This window comes from Schistocerca cancellata, chromosome 5 (genome assembly GCF_023864275.1).
Source record: "Schistocerca cancellata isolate TAMUIC-IGC-003103 chromosome 5, iqSchCanc2.1, whole genome shotgun sequence".
Classification (NCBI taxonomy): domain Eukaryota; kingdom Metazoa; phylum Arthropoda; class Insecta; order Orthoptera; family Acrididae; genus Schistocerca; species Schistocerca cancellata.
This window is the reverse complement of record NC_064630.1, coordinates 636,374,373-636,394,387: the sequence shown is the minus strand read 5'-3', so window position 1 is coordinate 636,394,387 and position 20,015 is coordinate 636,374,373. Positions and strand designations below refer to the sequence as shown.

General features: G+C 42.3%; 1 protein-coding gene across 1 annotated transcript in view; it reads left to right on the top strand.

The window, feature by feature from the left end:
* LOC126188129 (glutamate receptor 1-like) overlaps positions 1 to 20,015 on the top strand; it is a 559,761-nt gene that overhangs the window by 295,527 nt on the left and 244,219 nt on the right. Inside the window, exon 3 of the mRNA XM_049929607.1 lies at positions 4,508 to 4,635. Within this exon, the coding sequence (XP_049785564.1) occupies positions 4,508 to 4,635 (128 nt within the window). The remainder of the gene's footprint in view (positions 1 to 4,507; positions 4,636 to 20,015) is intronic.

Here is a 20,015-nt window from a genome sequence, read left to right as displayed (position 1 = left end):
TTTTAAACAAATTATACCCATTTTTGGCAAACGAAGAAACGCTTATAACATCTGTTTGTACAGTCCTTTGCTGCCTAGCGCTGGAATGAGCGAATAAGCAGACGTAGCAGTGACAAGGAAACGTAGCAGCGCGTAGCAGGAACTCCAAAGCGCACACACATAAATTTAAAGCATTTAAACCATACCAAACATGTCTCATTTCATTAATTTTTGAATACCTTGCAGTTCACATCGACAGCTAAACTGTTCAGATAAAATTCTTACACAAGTGAGTAGCAGAAGAAAGAAAATCAAGGCAGTATATGAAGATACAATGCAGACGACTTTCATCAATCAGGTCTTCAAAATGTTGACGTTAAATATTTTGTGATGATTCTTGTAGATCAGGTCTTACGATAATCTTTGAATAATATATATTTTCCTACAATGAATCATTTATTTGTTTATTGGACGACGAAAATAAACATTTTCCTTTCACCAGTAAAACTTGATAAAAGAAAAATTAATGCATTTAGTCATCTCTCAGTACTTATTGCTTTTATTTAGACGTAAAAGGAATGGAGTAAGAAATGGTTGTAACCGTTGTTCTGCATATTGTGCTGCCTACCACATATATTGATCAAATTCATAAAAGTGTGGTGATGCAAACTGACAAATCAGAAATGACAGAAGTTTAACATACTATTCCGCTAATAAACCGGATATGACAACAAACTGTCGGAAATTATATTGTCCGACATTGTGACTTCGTACGGTTTCCCGGCGTAGTAAGTCTTGAAAGTCTCCTCGGGTTTTCTGCCGGATGGTTAAATAAACATGATTCAATATTTCGGCGATCCAACTGTCCATCTTCAGGAGAACGCTGCTGCTACTTCAGTTGCTGAGTCCCGCTGGAAACTGACGCCAGGCTGCAAATCGTCGTCCTATGTAGGCCCCCGTGTCGTACGCAGCACATCCGCCGCCTGCACAGTTTCTGTCTGGGCTGGTGGCGCCGACCTAGCAGAATACAGGCACCAACGATGTATCGCACTCAAAGACAATTTAGAACACTGGGAATGGCGGCACCGAAGAACATTCTGTTCTGTTGTGAGGTAGTGCAGGGTACTTAGTTGCAGTCATGGACTGTGCGGCTGATCCCGGAGGAGGTTTGAGTCCTCCCTCGGGCATGGGTGTATTTTTGTCCTTAGGATAATTTAGGTTAAGTAGTGTGTAAGCTTAGGGACTGATGACCTTAGCAGTTAAGTCCCGTAAGATTTCACACATTTGAACATATGGTACTTAGTCCTGCTAAGAGGAAAACCATTGTCTCTATGGTCTGCCAAACTGGCTTCAGTTGCCTCTTAAAAAAATCTGTTCCAGAAACAGGAAGTGTTGGCAACCATCATAGTCTCTTCAATTTTATCCCGTGTCCCTCTTTTAAGGAAATGTCTACAACTGCCCACTGACAGTGTTCTGTTCACCTTTCAAAATTAGAGCACAGCTCGGCTCTGTGTAAGATGATTTTGGGCTTAGGAAACATGATCTATATTTTTTTTTTTTTTTTTTTTTTTTTTTTTTTTTTTTTTTTTTTTTAGCAGCCGAAATTTCGGCGGGGCTCAATAGCAGCAGCAGCAACAGCGTTATCCTAAAGACTGCGGACTGTTGGATCGCCGATCATGGGAACAAAACCCGAGAAGACGTTCAATGATTGCCAGTGTTGAAAGAAAATTATCACGCAATTACCTCCGGGTGAAATCCATATTACGTTAACGGTCCTTTCGTCGTCTTTGTAAAGACAGAGGTCCTGTCCGGGTCAACAGTCTAACAAAAGCAATAAATAATTCTCCGCAAATTTTAAGAAGTCGTTTCGGATGCAACACTGAAGGTTATTCTCCCTCCTTTTTTTTGCATATTTTACTACGTCGATTATAAGACTTTTACAGGTAAACACTTTTTATTCTATCAGTGGTCCTAATTTGCCTTGATGTCCCTGAAGACGGAGATAATGATGCAGAACAGCAATCCACTGATACTTATCACTGGCATTGTTGCATACGAATGTGTCATAGTATTCATCGAGTACACAAGCAACTCTATGTTTTTTCACTCAAAATAATTAAGTGAGGTTTGCATAAAATCTGACTGATTAGCTTTATACGGGGCTTTTAAGGGATAACAAGAAGCCTCGTCTTCAGCTATAGATTTCTCTATAGTATTACCTATTAATGATACCTTCCCTAATATTTGCTTGCCGTAAACTTCGTAATTTTTCGACCTCTTTTTTCGTATGATTTCCTGAGTCGGTTTAACCATGTCGAAGAATCTTGGAAATCAATAATGTTCATCTTTCTCTGATTCAGACGCCCAGTCACGTGAATCTCTCTCGGTAACAGTGCATGACCCTTACGATCAGTTCTAAATCTTTCGAATAATTTTTGTTTCAAACTTCTGCGAGTTTCACTTTGGCACACATTTCGTACTTCGTGTAAATCCTTCTTCCATTTATTCAATCAGTGTTCAGATTTTATGAAGCGAAACTGGCTTTGCACACTGCTTAAGTTTAAGGATTTTCTTCTTCTTTCGTTTAACCAAATACTTTACAACGGTTTCTTTGTCGCTGAAAGCTGCTGCTGTAGATGTTTTCTTTGGGCTTGAGAGGTATTCTATTTTTGTTCTGGAATCGCAACAATCTTCATTCGAACAATTCACAGAATTGTCCTATTAATTTCCTGTTTCTTCTAATGTAACACAATTTGTAACGAAATATTCACATCATTGGAATGAACAACCAAGAAATTAACTAATAATAACACGTATGTAGGTCTTAAGAGGAAGTAGGTGATTTCAGTTTCGTACCATGTTCTTCATATTTTATCATTTCAAGGTTGAAAACATTAATATAATTCCACTCTACTGTAAAATTCTGAAACATGCACAAAGCAGGCATAAGCCAAAAAGTCTCAAAGATAATTAGTTCAGTTTTATCTCCGTTGCTAACCCTTTGCGATACCACGAAAGCAAATGCTAAGTATTGTGGATTTAAATGAATTCCAGATTCGAACGAATAAAAGCTGTGAACAATTGTGTCAGAGTAACTATCAACGGTAACAAATTAGAATTACAAATCACGATCGCGTTGCGCCACTTCATCTGTTTACCGATGAGCCATCAATCAAGGATATTTACCTATCGTGTTGAGCATACATTGTTTGATACAGCTGTAGCAGGGCTGTACATTTTTCCAGCCATCCGGCGAGCTAGAAATATGGCAGATTCCAACATTTCTTAAAATACTTCTTTTGCGTCTTAGCGGGCAATATTTTGACATTGTGATTCTTTCAGTGAATTCTTTCTGTGCTAAAAAAATCAGGGCAGCCGTATCGTATAGTTCCGTGGCCAGTTAATTTACTCAGCCTCCATGAGCAAGTTAGAACACCAATCATCCACAGTAAGATGAGAGCATGAATAGAACAGACTAACTCAGATCACAGGACGAGAAAATGTGCTACATCTAATGTTGAAGGGCACGGTAACACAGGGCGCGACCCACACGGGCCCTTGATTATTGGGTCGTATTCCGCGTCTCCTAAGTATTGCCTGTCAGCCGTACCATCACTTCACTAGTCGAAGAATGTTGTACGTCAAGTAATCAATAACCCGGGTACAGAACGTCTTTGCAAAAAACTCTCGATTCAGAAGACTGAATAGCTTGAAAGTTGTCTTTTAAGGAACAACAAATTATTACTATGGCTTCTTTGGCGGTCTCCAAGGTCCTAAAGGATGTAAATCAACCCAGCAGTGTTAGTCTACAAAAACAAATCGGTGATAAAACAGAGCAGAACTGAATGCAAGCTTGAGTGCTAAGATTAAAAGAGTTGGTTATTGTTATCGACGGCAAATACTATGAGTGAATGGAAGAAAACGTACGCTATATCGTCGACTTTCGCACCGGAGTGCAGATGTTTTCAGTGCACGTATATGGGAGCTAAGAAATCAAACGAAATGCAGTTACTCTGTAACAGGCCACCAGATACCCCGTGGTCTTCATATCAAAATGCTGAGAAAACGCCGATGATCAACCACCGCAATCTATTACAGCTCGTATTTTTGGTTTTTGTGCCATGGAACATAATGTGATGTATGTGTTCTTTCAGATATTGTAATTTTTGATATTCCACAAATATCTGAAAGCCGTGGGGCAGCAACTACTAAAAATATTTTCAATTATTTTCCATGAGTGGTTAGACACTGGACTCGCATTCGGGTGGACGACGGTTCAATCCCGCGTCCGGCCGTCCTGATTTAGGTTTTCCGTGATTTCCCTAAATCACTGCAGGCAAATGCCGGGATGGTTCCTCTGAAAGGGCACGGCCGACTTCCTTCCCAATCCTTCCCTAATCCGTTGAGACCGATGACCACGCTGTCTGGTCTCCTTCCCCAAACCAACCAACCAACCTATTTTCCATGACTTCTGTGGTGTAGCTGGAAGTACCTAGATTTAATGGAGACGAATATCTTTGTGTTTCAGTCTGCAGCCAGTTCTCGAGGGGAGTATTTTCTCTACTCGGAGCCGTCAGCCCGGACTCGTTCGACACGCTGCACTCCTACAGCAACACCTTCCAGATGCCCTTCGTCACGCCGTGGTTCCCAGAGAACGTAAGCAGACTGATAAATTTGCTTCCAAAGACCTAATTGATTATAGAATTTTAGTGCGTCGACTGTGAAGTTTCATATGTGGCACTGATAGGAAATTTTGAAGAAGATTTAGTGAACATTTACGTAACAAGAAACAGATTAAACGACATTCTGCTTTTGCTGAGCACATAAAATCTAGTGGCCACCGGCCCCCGAAGTTGAAGAATTTACGTGAACTCCGTATCGCCCACAAAGGGAAAAGGCTAAATCTGTTAGAGGAAAGGGAATTTCTTAAGGATTCCGGCGCAAAGAAAGTTAGATTGCTAAATGATTAACTGCTAAGCAAAACCAGTTTCATTAAATTATGATACCCACTACGCTAACTTGCTTACAAGTATTCGTCTTTCACCTACAGGCGTCGGCAACTTCTCAACACCGCAGCATTTCGTGGTTGCAGATCCACAAGGCGTTGCCGAACACTCCACCTCCGTTGTTAGGGATTATCAGTGGCGTAGCCTTCAACTCCTACTACGTTTATTCCCTGTGTGTTCCAGGCGTATGCCTGTTAGTGTCTGATAAGTTGTGTCATTTTTAATTGAGAAGAGTTTCTCATTTGTTATTAGATATCTCAAATGTAGTAATTAACTTTTGTTTTTGTTTACCTGAGTCTCATTATTGCTTATTAAACATCTCCCCGTGGGAGATGTAGCTCTTAGCAATACTTCTTTATCTTGAATGTGATGCTACCTTATGTTTTATGTTTTAACTGAATTTTTAAGTTCAGACTTGTTATGTTTTACTGTCATTTTGAGTTTTATTCTTAGGCAGGTTTTAACAGTTTGATACTTTATACAGGTAATTTTACCCCTACACCGATTGCGTCTTTGCACTTATTATGTCACTACATCCACACTAATTTAATTTTAATAATTCTAATGTTCACCTATTTTTTTTCCGCGTACGTAATTCAGCTGTGCAACCGGTTTTATTAAAACTCATCACTTCTAAAAATAAACGATGGCCACCATCTACAAGTCAGAGGAATCCAGTTATGTCACGAATCATGATATACTATGAATCAGTATAATTATAACGTGTGTGCGCGCCCTGGTATTCCCTTGTCTACTTACTGTGTTCAGTTCAGTTTCAATTTCAGTCAGTATTGTATAAGCCTGGATTCAGCACACAACATTATTGTAAGTCATTTAATTTCTTCAGCGAGCGTAGCCGGGCGCTCCTTGTCTGTCGCCTTATTATCACATGACTATCGTAGAGCATACTGCAAGCGTCGAGCTACTATGGGTCCGCTGCCCGCGTCGCAGTTATCGTGACTCAATCGAGTCATAGAGTTCTGCAACATTTCCATACATATAAGCATACACAAAATTCCACGTACCGGCACACCACTAACCACTGAGCAGTAATGTTGTATAAAAAACGTGATGAACACGTAATCATAAGTTAACAATGGCTGCATAGGCATTTCGTTGCAGTCTGTTGCTCTATTACCTGAACTTCAGTCTCATTTTACTGATGCAAAAGGCAGTTATTTTAATCGCTATCAGTCACTGGAATGAGGCACAATTATTAAGAGCTTGGATTTAAATTCTGAGGAGAAGGGTACAACTCTTCCTCTTACTATAAAGCTTTAGCTATTCCGTGATTTTCTGGATTTACGTGCCAATTCAGTAATTGTCTGACTTGCATTGCGAGTGTAATCAAGACATCGCAGCAAACGTAATTCAGCACGTTGTTCTTAACAGAGAGAAATGGTCACAGGCGAAAGTATCTTTTACCGTACTCAAAGTACGTTTTCTGTGACAATTACGACACGTATTAATGAATTGGTGGACAACGTCGGAAGCTCCATGAGGTAGTTTGTACGCAAGGGAAACAAGATGCCCGAAAATCGAGGGAAATGCGTTCGAAATTGACGCTTGCTGATAGGACTTGCATTTAATGATAGGTGTGTATCAAAACGTGCACAGATTGTTTATTGGATTATCGACTGCCGAACCATTACTCGACACAGTCACTAGCACTAAATGACTATCCAATATCGAGAAGTATGCACCCGGAGTTATTTAAAGAGGAATGACCGTACGTTAGAGAGGTGAGACTTAACGGAAGACTCATGACGAAAAGTTATTTATGCAAGGAAGAATAGCATGAAAACACTCGTTTAGGTTATTCTTGAGTATTTCTGCATACTGTGAACCCTCAACAGATGCGATTAATAGAGAAGGTACAGAATGCGCAAAGAAGATCAGCGAGTATCGTGATGGCTTCACTTATCAAGCATGAAAGTGTCACGCAGACTAACATATAATTTCTCTGACCAACACGAAAAAAAAAGGAGGAACAATTGTTTCCAAAGAGCAACAGCCATTTTCATAGCCCATCCTTGTCACTTACGAGTATATGTTCTCCTTCCTAGCAACCTTCGTCAGCGAGTCCTTAAGCCCTGAACTTACATCCTTCCGTCCATAAACAGGAGTGGAAGTTAGTCATGTCCAACCTGCAGTTTTCCTAAATACTTCAAGGTCTTAAAAGTGGACAAACCTATTTCCTGGTCCGTCTTTGGCAGGCAGCACATTGTTTAAGTGTTGGAGGGGCGTCAAGCACCAAAACTATTTCCTTCAACATTAGTCTAAGGCAACTGACAGCGGAATGAAAACGTACGTAAAGTGAATGGCAGACTGAATCTCGTCCATAAGGCCTATAGCTCACAAATATGATTCACGGATACTATACGTTATTTTGAGGCCCCTGATTAGTTTTGTTAACAGAAGTGTTTGAGAGGATTCGAAGAAAAGCAGACTGACTGGAGTTTTAATTTGAATCTGGTGTTTTTTTACAATCTTCTATAAGTATCCCCACATTTTAGTCTCCAATCCACCTTGCCACAAGACGGCCATTGCGTATTATGGAAAATTCTAAGTGTCAACACAAGTGAAGCATTATATAACTTCCTTCTAGGGTAAACATGATTACAGTAATATTACATAAAATCCGACGCCCATACCGACATTATGCTTGCAAGACCCGCATGGAATAGGCAAAGAGATGCTGGTGAGAAGCGGTGGTAAACTGTTACTAAACCGTGTACAACCAGCACCCCAACCAGCGTCCCATCCTGCCCATGTGACACCCACTACAGTTTTCCAAATGTTGCTGTGGCCTTGCAAATATTTGTAGACGTAGCTCTAAAAATCACTACCAAAAAATGGTTCAAATGGCTCTGAGCACTATGGGACTCAACTGCTGAGGTCATTAGTGCCCGAGAACTTAGAACTAGTTAAACCTAACTAACCTAAGGACATCACACACATCCATGTCCGAGGCAGGATTCGAACCTGCGACCGTAGCGGTCTTGCGGTTCCAGACTGCAGCGCCTTTAACCGCACGCCCACTTCGGCCGGCTAAAAATCACTACCGGTAATGACCAAAGGTAGTAGTGATTTGCACCTCAACACACATTAACAGCAGTCCTTAACAAAAACCATTAACCATTTTCACTTAATTCATTTTGACAATTTAGTAATAGATTAGACCACAGAAACAATTTTCACACTGCTGCGGTGTGTGCTCTGATTTGAAACTTCCCGGTAGATTAAAACTGTGTGCCACGCATGACCTCGGGACCTATCCCTTTCGCAGTTCCTCACGAAACGTGTTGGTCCAAGTTCGGATCCCGGTCCGGCTCACAGATTTAATCTGCCGGGAAGTTTCAAATTGAAACACTTCATCGGATGAAAAGCTTGGCGTTAGGAAAAGTCATCTTTCTACTGCAGTCTCAATCCGTGAATCCTGACTTCGACTGAGTAAGTTCAGCTTCTGTTATTCGTGAGACGAGTTTCTCACAGAAGCCTCAACCTTACTACTGAAACTCTGAATATATTTTCTTCTATTATTAGAATTAGGTTATATCTCCACTTAGGTATTTACGTAATTTCATTCCGGATACGCACTTACTTCACCTTTTATGAGATTGTAATGGAGTGATATGTGTTTATTCTGCGAGCCGATGAAGTAGACACAGAGTGTGGTACTCATATAACATGTCTGGCCACAGCCGTATAATAGAGCCGGTTGTTTGAGGCACTGAAGTGGTCAATTAGGCGATTTTGCAGCTTTCATTCTTAGCTCTAACCATTCTCAGTCTTCAATACACATGCTGTGAACCGTTACATCGCAATACAGATATCCCAAGGCGTTAATTACTACAAAAATTTACATTTCACAAACTGGAAATATGTTTAGAATTATCTGGAGAGAAAAGGTGAAGTCTTCGTGCATGTGGCGGCAGAATTTACCTTCAGCAAGTAGTCATACAGTTTAGGGATACCGTCGAGTAAAGTAACAGAAAATAATACGTGAACACAAGTTTAAAAACTTCTCGTGAGGTATTAAATTACTTACTATTATCTAGAAGTTAAATAAGGCTGGAAGTCATTGGCATAGAAATGATCTTTTCAGAGGGACAGAGATCTGATTGGTTTATGAGGTGAGTAATAAAGACCACAGAGCCAACCCCCTCTAGAATTTCTGTGGGAACTACATTTAAGGACATATATCACTCAAGTGGTACACGTGGTATAGGGGTAGCGTCTTTGATTCATAATCAAAACATCTTCGGTCCCGGGTTCGATCCCCGACACTGCCTAAATTTTGATAAATAATCAACATTAGCGGCCGAAGACTTCCGGCATAAGAAGTCAGCCTCATTCTGCCAGCAGCCTTGCCAAAGAGGGCGGAGGAGCGGATAGAGGTTCAGGGCACTCTCTTCTCCTAGGGGTGGGAAGAATCAGTAATGATCAACGACATGAGGATGCAGAAGGCAATGGAAACCACTGCATTAAAGACACGTAACGTGTATTCACAGGACATTTGGCCTATTATTGAAGAAGTGTCATGATGATCTCTCCATTGGCAAAAGATTCCGGAATAGACCCCATTCGGATCTCCAGGAGGGTACTGCCAAGGGGGAGGTTACCATGAGAAAAAGATTGAATAATCAATGAAAGGACAACGTTCTACGAGTCGGGGCGTGGAATGTCAGAAGCTTGAACGTGGTAGGAAAACTAGAAAATCTGAAAAGGGAAATGCAAAGGCTCAATCTAGATATAGTAGGGGTCAGTGAAGTGAAGTGGAAGGAAGACAAGGATTTCTGGTCAGATGAGTATCGGGTAATATCAACAGGGTCAGATGAGTATCGGGTAATATCAACAGCAGCAGAAAATACACTCCTGGAAATTGAAATAAGAACACCGTGAATTCATTGTCCCAGGAAGGGGAAACTTTATTGACACATTCCTGGGGTCAGATACATCACATGATCACACTGACAGAACCACAGGCACATAGACACAGGCAACAGAGCATGCACAATGTCGGCACTAGTACAGTGTATATCCACCTTTCGCAGCAATGCAGGCTGCTATTCTCCCATGGAGACGATCGTAGAGATGCTGGATGTAGTCCTGTGGAACGGCTTGCCATGCCATTTCCACCTGGCGCCTCAGTTGGACCAGCGTTCGTGCTGGACGTGCAGACCGCGTGAGACGACGCTTCATCCAGTCCCAAACATGCTCAATGGGGGACAGATCCGGAGATCTTGCTGGCCAGGGTAGTTGACTTACACCTTCTAGAGCACGTTGGGTGGCACGGGATACATGCGGACGTGCATTGTCCTGTTGGAACAGCAAGTTCCCTTGCCGGTCTAGGAATGGTAGAACGATGGGTTCGATGACGGTTTGGATGTACCGTGCACTATTCAGTGTCCCCTCGACGATCACCAGTGGTGTACGGCCAGTGTAGGAGATCGCTCCCCACACCATGATGCCGGGTGTTGGCCCTGTGTGCCTCGGTCGTATGCAGTCCTGATTGTGGCGCTCACCTGCACGGCGCCAAACACGCATACGACCATCATTGGCACCAAGGCAGAAGCGACTCTCATCGCTGAAGACGACACGTCTCCATTCGTCCCTCCATTCACGCCTGTCGCGACACCACTGGAGGCGGGCTGCACGATGTTGGGGCGTGAGCGGAAGACGGCCTAACGGTGTGCGGGACCGTAGCCCAGCTTCATGGAGACGGTTGCGAATGGTCCTCGCCGATATCCCAGGAGCAACAGTGTCCCTAATTTGCTGGGAAGTGGCGGTGCGGTCCCCTACGGCACTGCGTAGGATCCTACGGTCTTGGCGTGCATCCGTGCGTCGCCGCGGTCCGGTCCCAGGTCGACGGGCACGTGCACCTTCCGCCGACCACTGGCGACAACATCGATGTACTGTGGAGACCTCACGCCCCACGTGTTGAGCAATTCGGCGGTACGTCCACCCGGCCTCCCGCATGCCCACTATACGCCCTCGCTCAAAGTCCGTCAACTGCACATACGGTTCACGTCCACGCTGTCGCGGCATGCTACCAGTGTTAAAGACTGCGATGGAGCTCCGTACGCCACGGCAAACTGGCTGACACTGACGGCGGCGCTGCACAAATGCTGCGGAGCTAGCGCCATTCGACGGCCAACACCGCGGTTCCTGGTGTGTACGCTGTGCCGTGCGTGTGATCATTGCTTGTACAGCCCTCTCGCAGTGTCCGGAGCAAGTATGGTGGGTCTGACACACCGGTGTCAATGTGTTCTTTTTTTCCATTTCCAGGAGTGTAGTATAACAGGTGTAGGATTCGTTATGAATAGGAAGGTAGGGCAGATGGTGTGTTACTGTGAACAGTTCAGTGACTGGGTCGTTCTAATCAGAATCGACAGCAGACCAACACCGACAACGATAGTTCAGGTATACATGACGACGTCGCAAGCTGAAGATGAACAGGTAGAGAAAGTGTATGAGGATATTGAAAGGGTAATGCAGTATGTAAAGGGGGACGAAAATCTAATAGTCATAGGCGACTGGAATGCAGTTGTAGGGGAAGGAGTAGAAGAAAAGTTTACAGGAGAATATGGGCTTGGGACAAGGAATGAAAGAGGAGAGAGACTAATTGAGTTCTGTAACAAGTTTCAGTTAGTAATAGCGAATACCCTGTTCAAGAATCACAAGAGGAGGAGGTATACTTGGAAAAGGCCGGGAGATACGGGAAGATTTCAATTAGATTACATCATGGTCAGACAGAGATTCCGAAATCAGATACTGGATTGTAAGGCGTACCCAGGAGCAGATATAGACTCAGATCACAATATAGTAGTGATGAAGAGTACGCGGAAGTTCAAGACATTAGTAAGGAAGAATCAATACGCAAAGAAGTGGGATACGGAAGTACTAAGGAATGACGAGATACGTTTGAAGTTCTCTAACGCTATAGATACAGCAATAAGGAATAGCGCAGTAGGCAGTACAGTTGAAGAGGAATGGACATCTCTTAAAAGGGCCATCACAGAAGTTGGGAAGGAAAACATAGGTACAAAGAAGGTAGCTGCGAAGAAACCATGGGTAACAGAAGAAATACTTCAGTTGATTGATGAAAGGAGGAAGTACAAACATGTTCCGGGAAAATCAGGAATACAGAAATACAAGTCGCTGAGGAATGAAATAAATAGGAAGTGCAGGGAAGCTAAGACGAAATAGCTGCAGGAAAAATGTAAAGACATCGAAAAAGATACGATTGATGGAAGGACAGACTCAGCATACAGGAAAGTCAAAACAACCTTTGGTGACATTAAAAGCAACGATGGTAACATTAAGAGTGCAACGGGAATTCCAGTGTTAAATGCAGAGGACAGAGCAGATAGGTGGAAAGAATGCATTGAAAGCCTCTATGAGGGTGAAGATTTGTCTGATGTGATAGAAGAAGAAACGATTTAGAAGAGATAGGGGATCCAGTATTAGAATCGGAATTTAAAAGAGCTTTGGAGGACTTACGGTCAAATAAAACAGAAGGGATGGATAACATTCCATCAGAATTTCTAAAATCATTGGGGGAAGTGGCAACAAAACGACTATTCACGTTGGTGTGTAGAATATATGAGTCTGGCGATATACCATCTGACTTTCGGAAAAGCATCATCCGAAAACGGCAAGAGCTGACAAGTGCGAGAATTATCGCACAATCAGCTTAACAGCTCATGCATCGAAGCTGCTTACAAGAATAATATACAGAAGAATGGAAAAGAAAATTGAGAATGCGCTAGGTGACGATCAGTTTGGCTTTAGGAAAAGTAAAGGAACGAGAGAGGCAATTCTGACGTTACGGCTAATAATGGAAGCAAGGCTAAAGAAAAATCAAGACACTTTCATAGGATTTGTCGACCTGGAAAAAGCGTTCGACAATATAAAATGGTGCAAGCTGTTCGAGATTCTGAAAAAGGTAGGGGTAAGCTATAGGAGGGTGTAAGGGTGTAAGACAAGGCTGTAGCCTTTCGCCCCTACTCTTCGATCTGTACATCGAGGAAGCAATGATGGAAATGAAAGAAAGGTTCAGGAGTGGAATTAAAATACAAGGTGAAAGGAAGAAGAAGTGAAAGTGAAGAAGAATTGAATGATCTGCTGAACGGAATCAACAGTCTAATGAGTACAAAGTATGGTTTGAGAGTAAATCGGAGAAAGGCGAAGGTAATGAGAAGTAGTAGAAATGGGAACAGCGAGAAACTTAACATGAGGATTGATGGTCACGAAGTCAATGGAGTTAAGGAATTCTGCTACCTAGGTAGTAAAATAACCAATGACGGACGGAGCAAGGAGGACATCAAAAGCAGACTCGCTATGGCAAAAAAGGCATTTCTGGCCAAGAGAAGTCTACTAATATCAAATACCGGCCTTAATTTGAGGAAGAAATTTCTGAGGATGTACGTCTGGAGAACAGCATTGTATGGTAGTGAAACTTGGACTGTGGGAAAAGCGGAACAGAAGAGAATCGAAGCATTTGAGATGTGGTGCTATAGACGAATGCTGAAAATTAGGTGGACTGATAAGGTAAGGAATGAGGAGGTTCTACGCAGAATCGGAGAGGAAAGGAATATGTGGAAAACACTGATAGGGAGAAGGGACAGGATGATAGGACATCTGCTAAGACATGAGGGAATTACTTCCATGGTACTAGAGGCAGCTGTAGAGGGTAAAAACTGTAGAGGTAAGAGATTGGAATACGTCAAGCAAATAATCGAGGACGTAGGCTGCAAGTGCTACTCTGAGAAGAAGAGGTTAGCACAGGAAAGGAATTCGTGGCGGGCCGCATCAAACCAGTCAGTAGACTGATGACAAAAAAAAATCACTCAAGATAGAACACTGAAGCTTTCAAAACATTTCTGATGATATTATCTGAACTTTTGTGAGCAGGATTTCAAACTTGAATCGTATCAAATGGTTTTTCTGAAATACAATAATCTTAATATTTTGGTCTATTTTAGGTCATCAATGGATGTTCCAAGTCTTTATCGCAGATGATAACCCGACTATAGTGTGGCCAAAATAGTTTCCTCAAACAGAATGTAAGGGCTCCATGTGAACCGCTACATGGTTCTATGAACGTGTAGAGGCAGTTTCGCCAACATCTGTATTAAGCAGAGTGCGATCGTGCGACCGTATGTGGAACCGGCCGATGAGAGGATTTAGGCGTTGACTTCCCTAGGGCCCTCTGAGTAACTTCTCTGTTCGCTGAGTTGAAATCTGTAGGAGCCTTATTTGATTTTCCGGTAGTCACCCTGGTGCATGAAATTGATAATCATGAAGCACTAACTATTTCAATCAGGGAAAGGTGTTAATTTAAGTAGTATTTAGTTTATTAGATGAGATCTTTCGTGAAACTGTAACTTGGTGTGGATAAGCGGTGCCACCACGTGATGTACCGCTTTAGTTAATTTAGCGTATGATGTATGAATGTGTCGTGTGCTTTGTGGAATGCTTGCGTTAAATTTTATTTCATTTACCGTCCACTTTGTGTTTCATTCCCAGGGACTTAGTAGCCTGTACTCTTGTGCACCCCGTGTGTTTCTTTGTAAACCATAAGGCTCTAGTTCAACATAAACACCTCTCGTCCTCGAACTGAAGCCTCAGTTTCGTGACAGAATGGATGTGTTCTTATTCGGTAAACTCCTTTGCAGAATTAGTGTGTTGTACGGAATTTTAGATGTGGACTTGTTCTCTGAAATTGACCCTTAAAGGCGGTCGCGCTATGATCCAGTGAGCTTACATATGGAATAGGGAAGCTTTTCTCCAAATTCTATCTTTCGTCGTGTGAGTGATTAGTGTGACCGTGGTTTGTGTGATCTCGATAAATCGTATCCAGTAATTTAGCAAATGGTTCAAATGGCTCTGAGCACTATGGGATTTAACATCTATGGTCATCAGTCGCCTAGGACTTAGAACTACTTAAACCTAACTAACCTAAGGACAGCACATAACACCCAGTCATCACGAGGCAGAGAAAATCCCTGACCCCGCCGGGAATCGAACCCGGGCGCGGGAAGCGAGAATGCTACCGCACGACCACGAGCTGTGGAAAGTAATTTAGCAGTCTTGCCCCACATGCGTCGGTGCAGATGCTGCCCCTGTATAATGTACCATGTGTCGATATTCACGCGCTAGCATTCTAAGTAACTTATGTGTGCAAGTTACTGTCAATGAGGAAACAAATGTTAATTACTGCCAAATTCTTTTTTATTACATCTCACAGCGCTATTCCTCTCCCTAGTCAGGATCGTTAAAATCAGTAACTTTGCACCTCCTCTCAGAAATGTTTCAATGAAATTTATCCTGATTATTGTATATCTAATATGTTAACTGGTATTTTATTAAATCATCAAATGGTCAGTGAGGTGGCGCCTTTTTATAAGTTTAATTAATTAATATTTAAATAAATTTGGCCCTCTAATCAGAAATTTTGTGTTTGACACATGTTGCAGGCAAGCAAACGTAGCCTCTACTTGCAGAGTTATTCTCTCATTTAGGAAATTAGAAAAGAGAAATTTTGCGTAGCTGATCTTACCAGTACCTTGCAATAGTAAAAGACGACAGATATGATTCACTAGTTAGAATATTCACGAGTGTATGCGTAGTGATAGGGAGCGGCTAGAGAGTGGTAAGTTGCCGGGCCCAAAATAAAAGATTTATTTTCAAAAAGATTTTATTACACACCGGTTCAAAATACAATAAAGAAGTTATGAAAACTGATTAGACCATAGCTGTAACATTTGGATGAAAAGAACAAATATTGTTCAACGCCACTGACCTGTAATTTGAAGTTCTTTACTTTTTTTCAAAGTAAATCTTGGACACACTATTCTGAAGTAAGATAAGTTTTCAGAAAGTAAATTAAAAAGAAAATCAGTGTGGCCCACCTCAGAGTGGGAGTAAAGGCCACAGCATCAAAAACTAATGAATAATCAATTGATCCTGAAATTCATTTAAAACTTAAATATGATTCAATAAGGCCAACTTTAGTTAGCTGTAACTGCAATTACCTAAAATCTTTAGGTTTTACGTTTTTTCACAAAATCCTAAACCAGGGATACTCGAGTAAAGTGCTGTTCAAATTTAAATTTCCACACATGGCTTAAAGCCCAGAAAAATATTCTGAGAGTAGCTCATAATAACTTATACAGCCTGTAAAAAATGTCTGCTTCTCGAAGCCTAATTAATGCTGGAAGATAATTCAAGACAATGTGATCACAGTTACACAATTACAAGTGAGGCAACTCGCAAAAGAGCAGATGAAGTTAACAACAAATTACTCAGTTTATACAGATGATAATATACTCAGCCATTAATAGTACGAGAGTCACCCTCTGTCAAAGTGGTCACAGTCATACGAGTCTATCTTTTCCTGCAGATCTGGATGAATTTGTAAAATTTTCAACACAGTGAAACAATTACGCAACAATTACGCAAATACGCATCAAGCAATTACTAAGAGCAGCTAACCGTACACCAAAACACGCAAGATATATAACTCACAAATCTAAAACGGAATATTTACTTATCGGTATTTCTGTCGAAATCTGGTTTCGCAGGACAGAGAGGATCAGGTTGTGGAAAGGGGCCAAGGTAAATTACTGTTAGTTATACAAGAACACACACAACTACATTGCTCAGACCAATGCACAGTTTTCTCTTTAAAATTCACGGCTGAGGTCCCAAGTAACTTTTCCAGAATAAGTTAATTGATTGCTTTTAAGACACCAGGATTTAGAGTAACGGCTGAAGGCCTCACTTAAGTAAAATTACAATATCTTCTCGGCTAAGGGCCGAAATAATTTTTCAGATCAGCTAAGGAAATTCTTTAAGAGCCAAGCATTTACAAATTCCGGCTTAAGGCCATATTAAGGAAAATTCAAGTCAACTCTTCGGCTGAAAGCCCAATTAAAAATATTTTCTTCACATAACCAAACAGAGACTCTAAAGATAAGCATTTAGACAGTACAGCAGAAAAATATCTTAATAAAACTTGAAGTATCTTGTCGGCTGAAAGCCCAAACAATTAATCAAGAATAATTAAAGACAACCTTAAGATAAACATTTACAGAACACGGCTGAAGGGCGTTTCAAGAATTCAAGATAATTACAGAGAGCCCGTAGAGACCACGATTTACGTATTAAAACCACAGATTCTGAAACAAACGTGGCTGAAGGCCTAAATACAGAGCAACAAGAATTTTAAATGAAACACGGGTGAAGGCCTAATCTTAAAGTTGTTATGAAGTTCGGCTGAAGGCCATATACTAAACATAAATCAGACAATATTAATACACGGCTGAAGGCTTGGCACAGTACCTGCAACCAAATAAAATGACAATCAAACAAAAAACTGTGGTGCTCAGAAGTGCTCCAAGGGTCGGCCTGGGGGGGAAACTAACAAGAGTTTAGGTGAAAAAATGGTTCGAGTGGCTCTGAGCACTATGGGACTTAACTTCTGAGGTCATCAGCCCCCTAGAACCTGGAACTACTTGAACCTAACTAACCTAAGGACATCACACACATCCATGCCCGAGGGAGGATTCGAACCTGCAACCGTAGCGGTCGCGCGGTTCCAGACTGTAGCGCCTAGAACCGCTCGGCCACCCCGACCGGCAGTTCAGGTGAGACAGGCAGCCAAGCGTAACACTAAACAATCGAGTTTCAACATGACATAGGGACGGCTGAAGAACCAGCCAAAAACCTAGTCAATTCCCCCTGTCACAACCGACCAACTGCCTTTTCCTGTACGCAGACAGTAGTTATCTGCATACAAGGGAACCTCCCCATCGCACCCCTCTCAGATTTAGTTATAAGAGTGCACAGTGGATAGGTCTTCAAAAACTGAACACAGATAAATCGAGAAAAGAGGAAGAAGTTGTGTGGAACTATGAAAAAAATAAGCAAAATATACAGTCTGAGTAGTCTATGCGTAAGATAGGCAACACCAAGGAGAGTGTGAGCGCAGGAACATCGTGGTCCCGTTGTTAGCGTGAGCAGTTGCGGAACGAGAGGTCCTTGGTTCAAGTCTTCCCTCGAGTGGAAAGTTTAATTTTTTTATTTTCAAACAATTATCAAAGTTCAGGCACTCACACATAATCAAATTCGCTCTCCAAAATTCCAGGACATGTTCAGATTTGCTTGGACATATGCAAAATTCGACGGTCTACACACAGAAAAATTTGAAAACGTTAAAAACATGTTTAAACAGAGCACAGGGAAAACTGTGCAACTGTGAAACTGTTCCATTCATTTGTTGCAGTTTATATGACAAACTCTTACGTTTTCATCACTTTTTTGGGAGTGAATATCACATTCACAAGGAAACCTAAATCGGGCAAGGTAGAAGAATCTTTTTACCCATTCGCCAAGTGTACAAGTTAGGTGGGTCGACAACATATTCCTGTCATGTGACGTACATGCCGTCACCAGTGTCGTATAGAATATAACAGACGTGTTTTCCTGTGGAGTAATCGGTTGACCTATGGCCTTGCGATCAAACGTTTTCGGTTGCCATTGGAGAGGCACGTCCTTTCGTCTACTAACGGCACGGTTTTGCGGTGCGGTCGCAATACACAAACTCTAAACTTATTACAGTGAACAGAGACGTCAATGAACGAACGGACAGATCATAACTTTGCGAAAATAAAGAAAGTAAACTTTTCACTCGAGTTAAGACTTGAACCAAGGACCTCTTGTTCCGCAGCTGCTCACGCTAACCACGGGACCAAGGCGCTCCTGCGCTCATACTAACCTTGATGTTGCCTATCCTGCACATAGACTACTTAGTCTGTATATTTTGCTTATTTTTTTCGTAGTTCCACACAACTTCTTCCTGTTTTATCGATTGATCTGTGTTCAGTTTTTCAAGGCCTATCCACTGTGCCTACTAATAACTAAATCTGAGGGGGGTGCGATTGGGAGGTTCCCTTGTCAGTGGAAATCACACACCCTACACAGGTTTACACGTAAACACACATGCACAAGAATTCGAACAATCGTAAAAGCAATCAACAGCCAGAGAGTTTCCACAAGCGGTCGGCGGCCAAATACATGTCGTCCGACGAGACGACCGACCGAAGGACCAACCCAGGTCGTTCCCACTCATGTTACGTGTGTCGGCAAAGGTCGGGCGAGTCTTGGCTGTCCGAAGCTGACTACAGCTCCAACCCGACTCAACTCAATGTCCGTTCGGAACTCGGAGACACGGCGACCCGGGCACACTATCTCGGACCCAACCACGCAGAGCAAACTCTTGCCCATTGGCCACGACATCTCTGCACAAGGAAGGAACCGACCCACGTCCGGCAAGATGCCCAACTCACGAGGCCCAGAAACGGTCAAAAGACCAAAAACACGTCGCCCGATGAGACGACCAACCAACGGTCGTCCCACTCCTATCTCCTTCCGCCGGACAGTTCACGTGTCTCGCCAGCGGTCGGCGAGTACTGTCTGTCCGCACCTCACTGGCGCTGCGTCCCGGACTGAACGACCTCACTCCTGCTCCGAACCCGACTGAACTCCAGACACACGACGACTCGGAAATACTAGCGGTCGCTCCAGAAATGGTACGACAGAGCACTTATCGATAAGCGCTGCTGCTGCCACTCACGAGCAGGTAAGGCAGGAAGTTAGTGTTGCCAGTAAATGGAATAAGGAAACGAGGCGGCAGTACCGTAGGAGAAGATGACAAACAATAAACGGCATGAAGACGTGCTGCGCATGACTCATTTGTATTCACAGAAGTTCAGTATATATTAGAACAACAAATAATGTGACCAGCAGCCAGGTCACTTAAAGTTAATTATACTTCTTAGAATAATGCAAGTTACTTAGTTACTTAATAAACCTTTCTGAGGTTTCACATAGATAAACACTCTTTCACCAGGACGTTAAGCACAAGTCTATTAATGTAAAACCATTTCTCGCGAGTTCTTGGTGGCTCCAAATATTGCGGAGCATGTTTTAAATATTACAGTTTCCTCGGCCGTAACGATA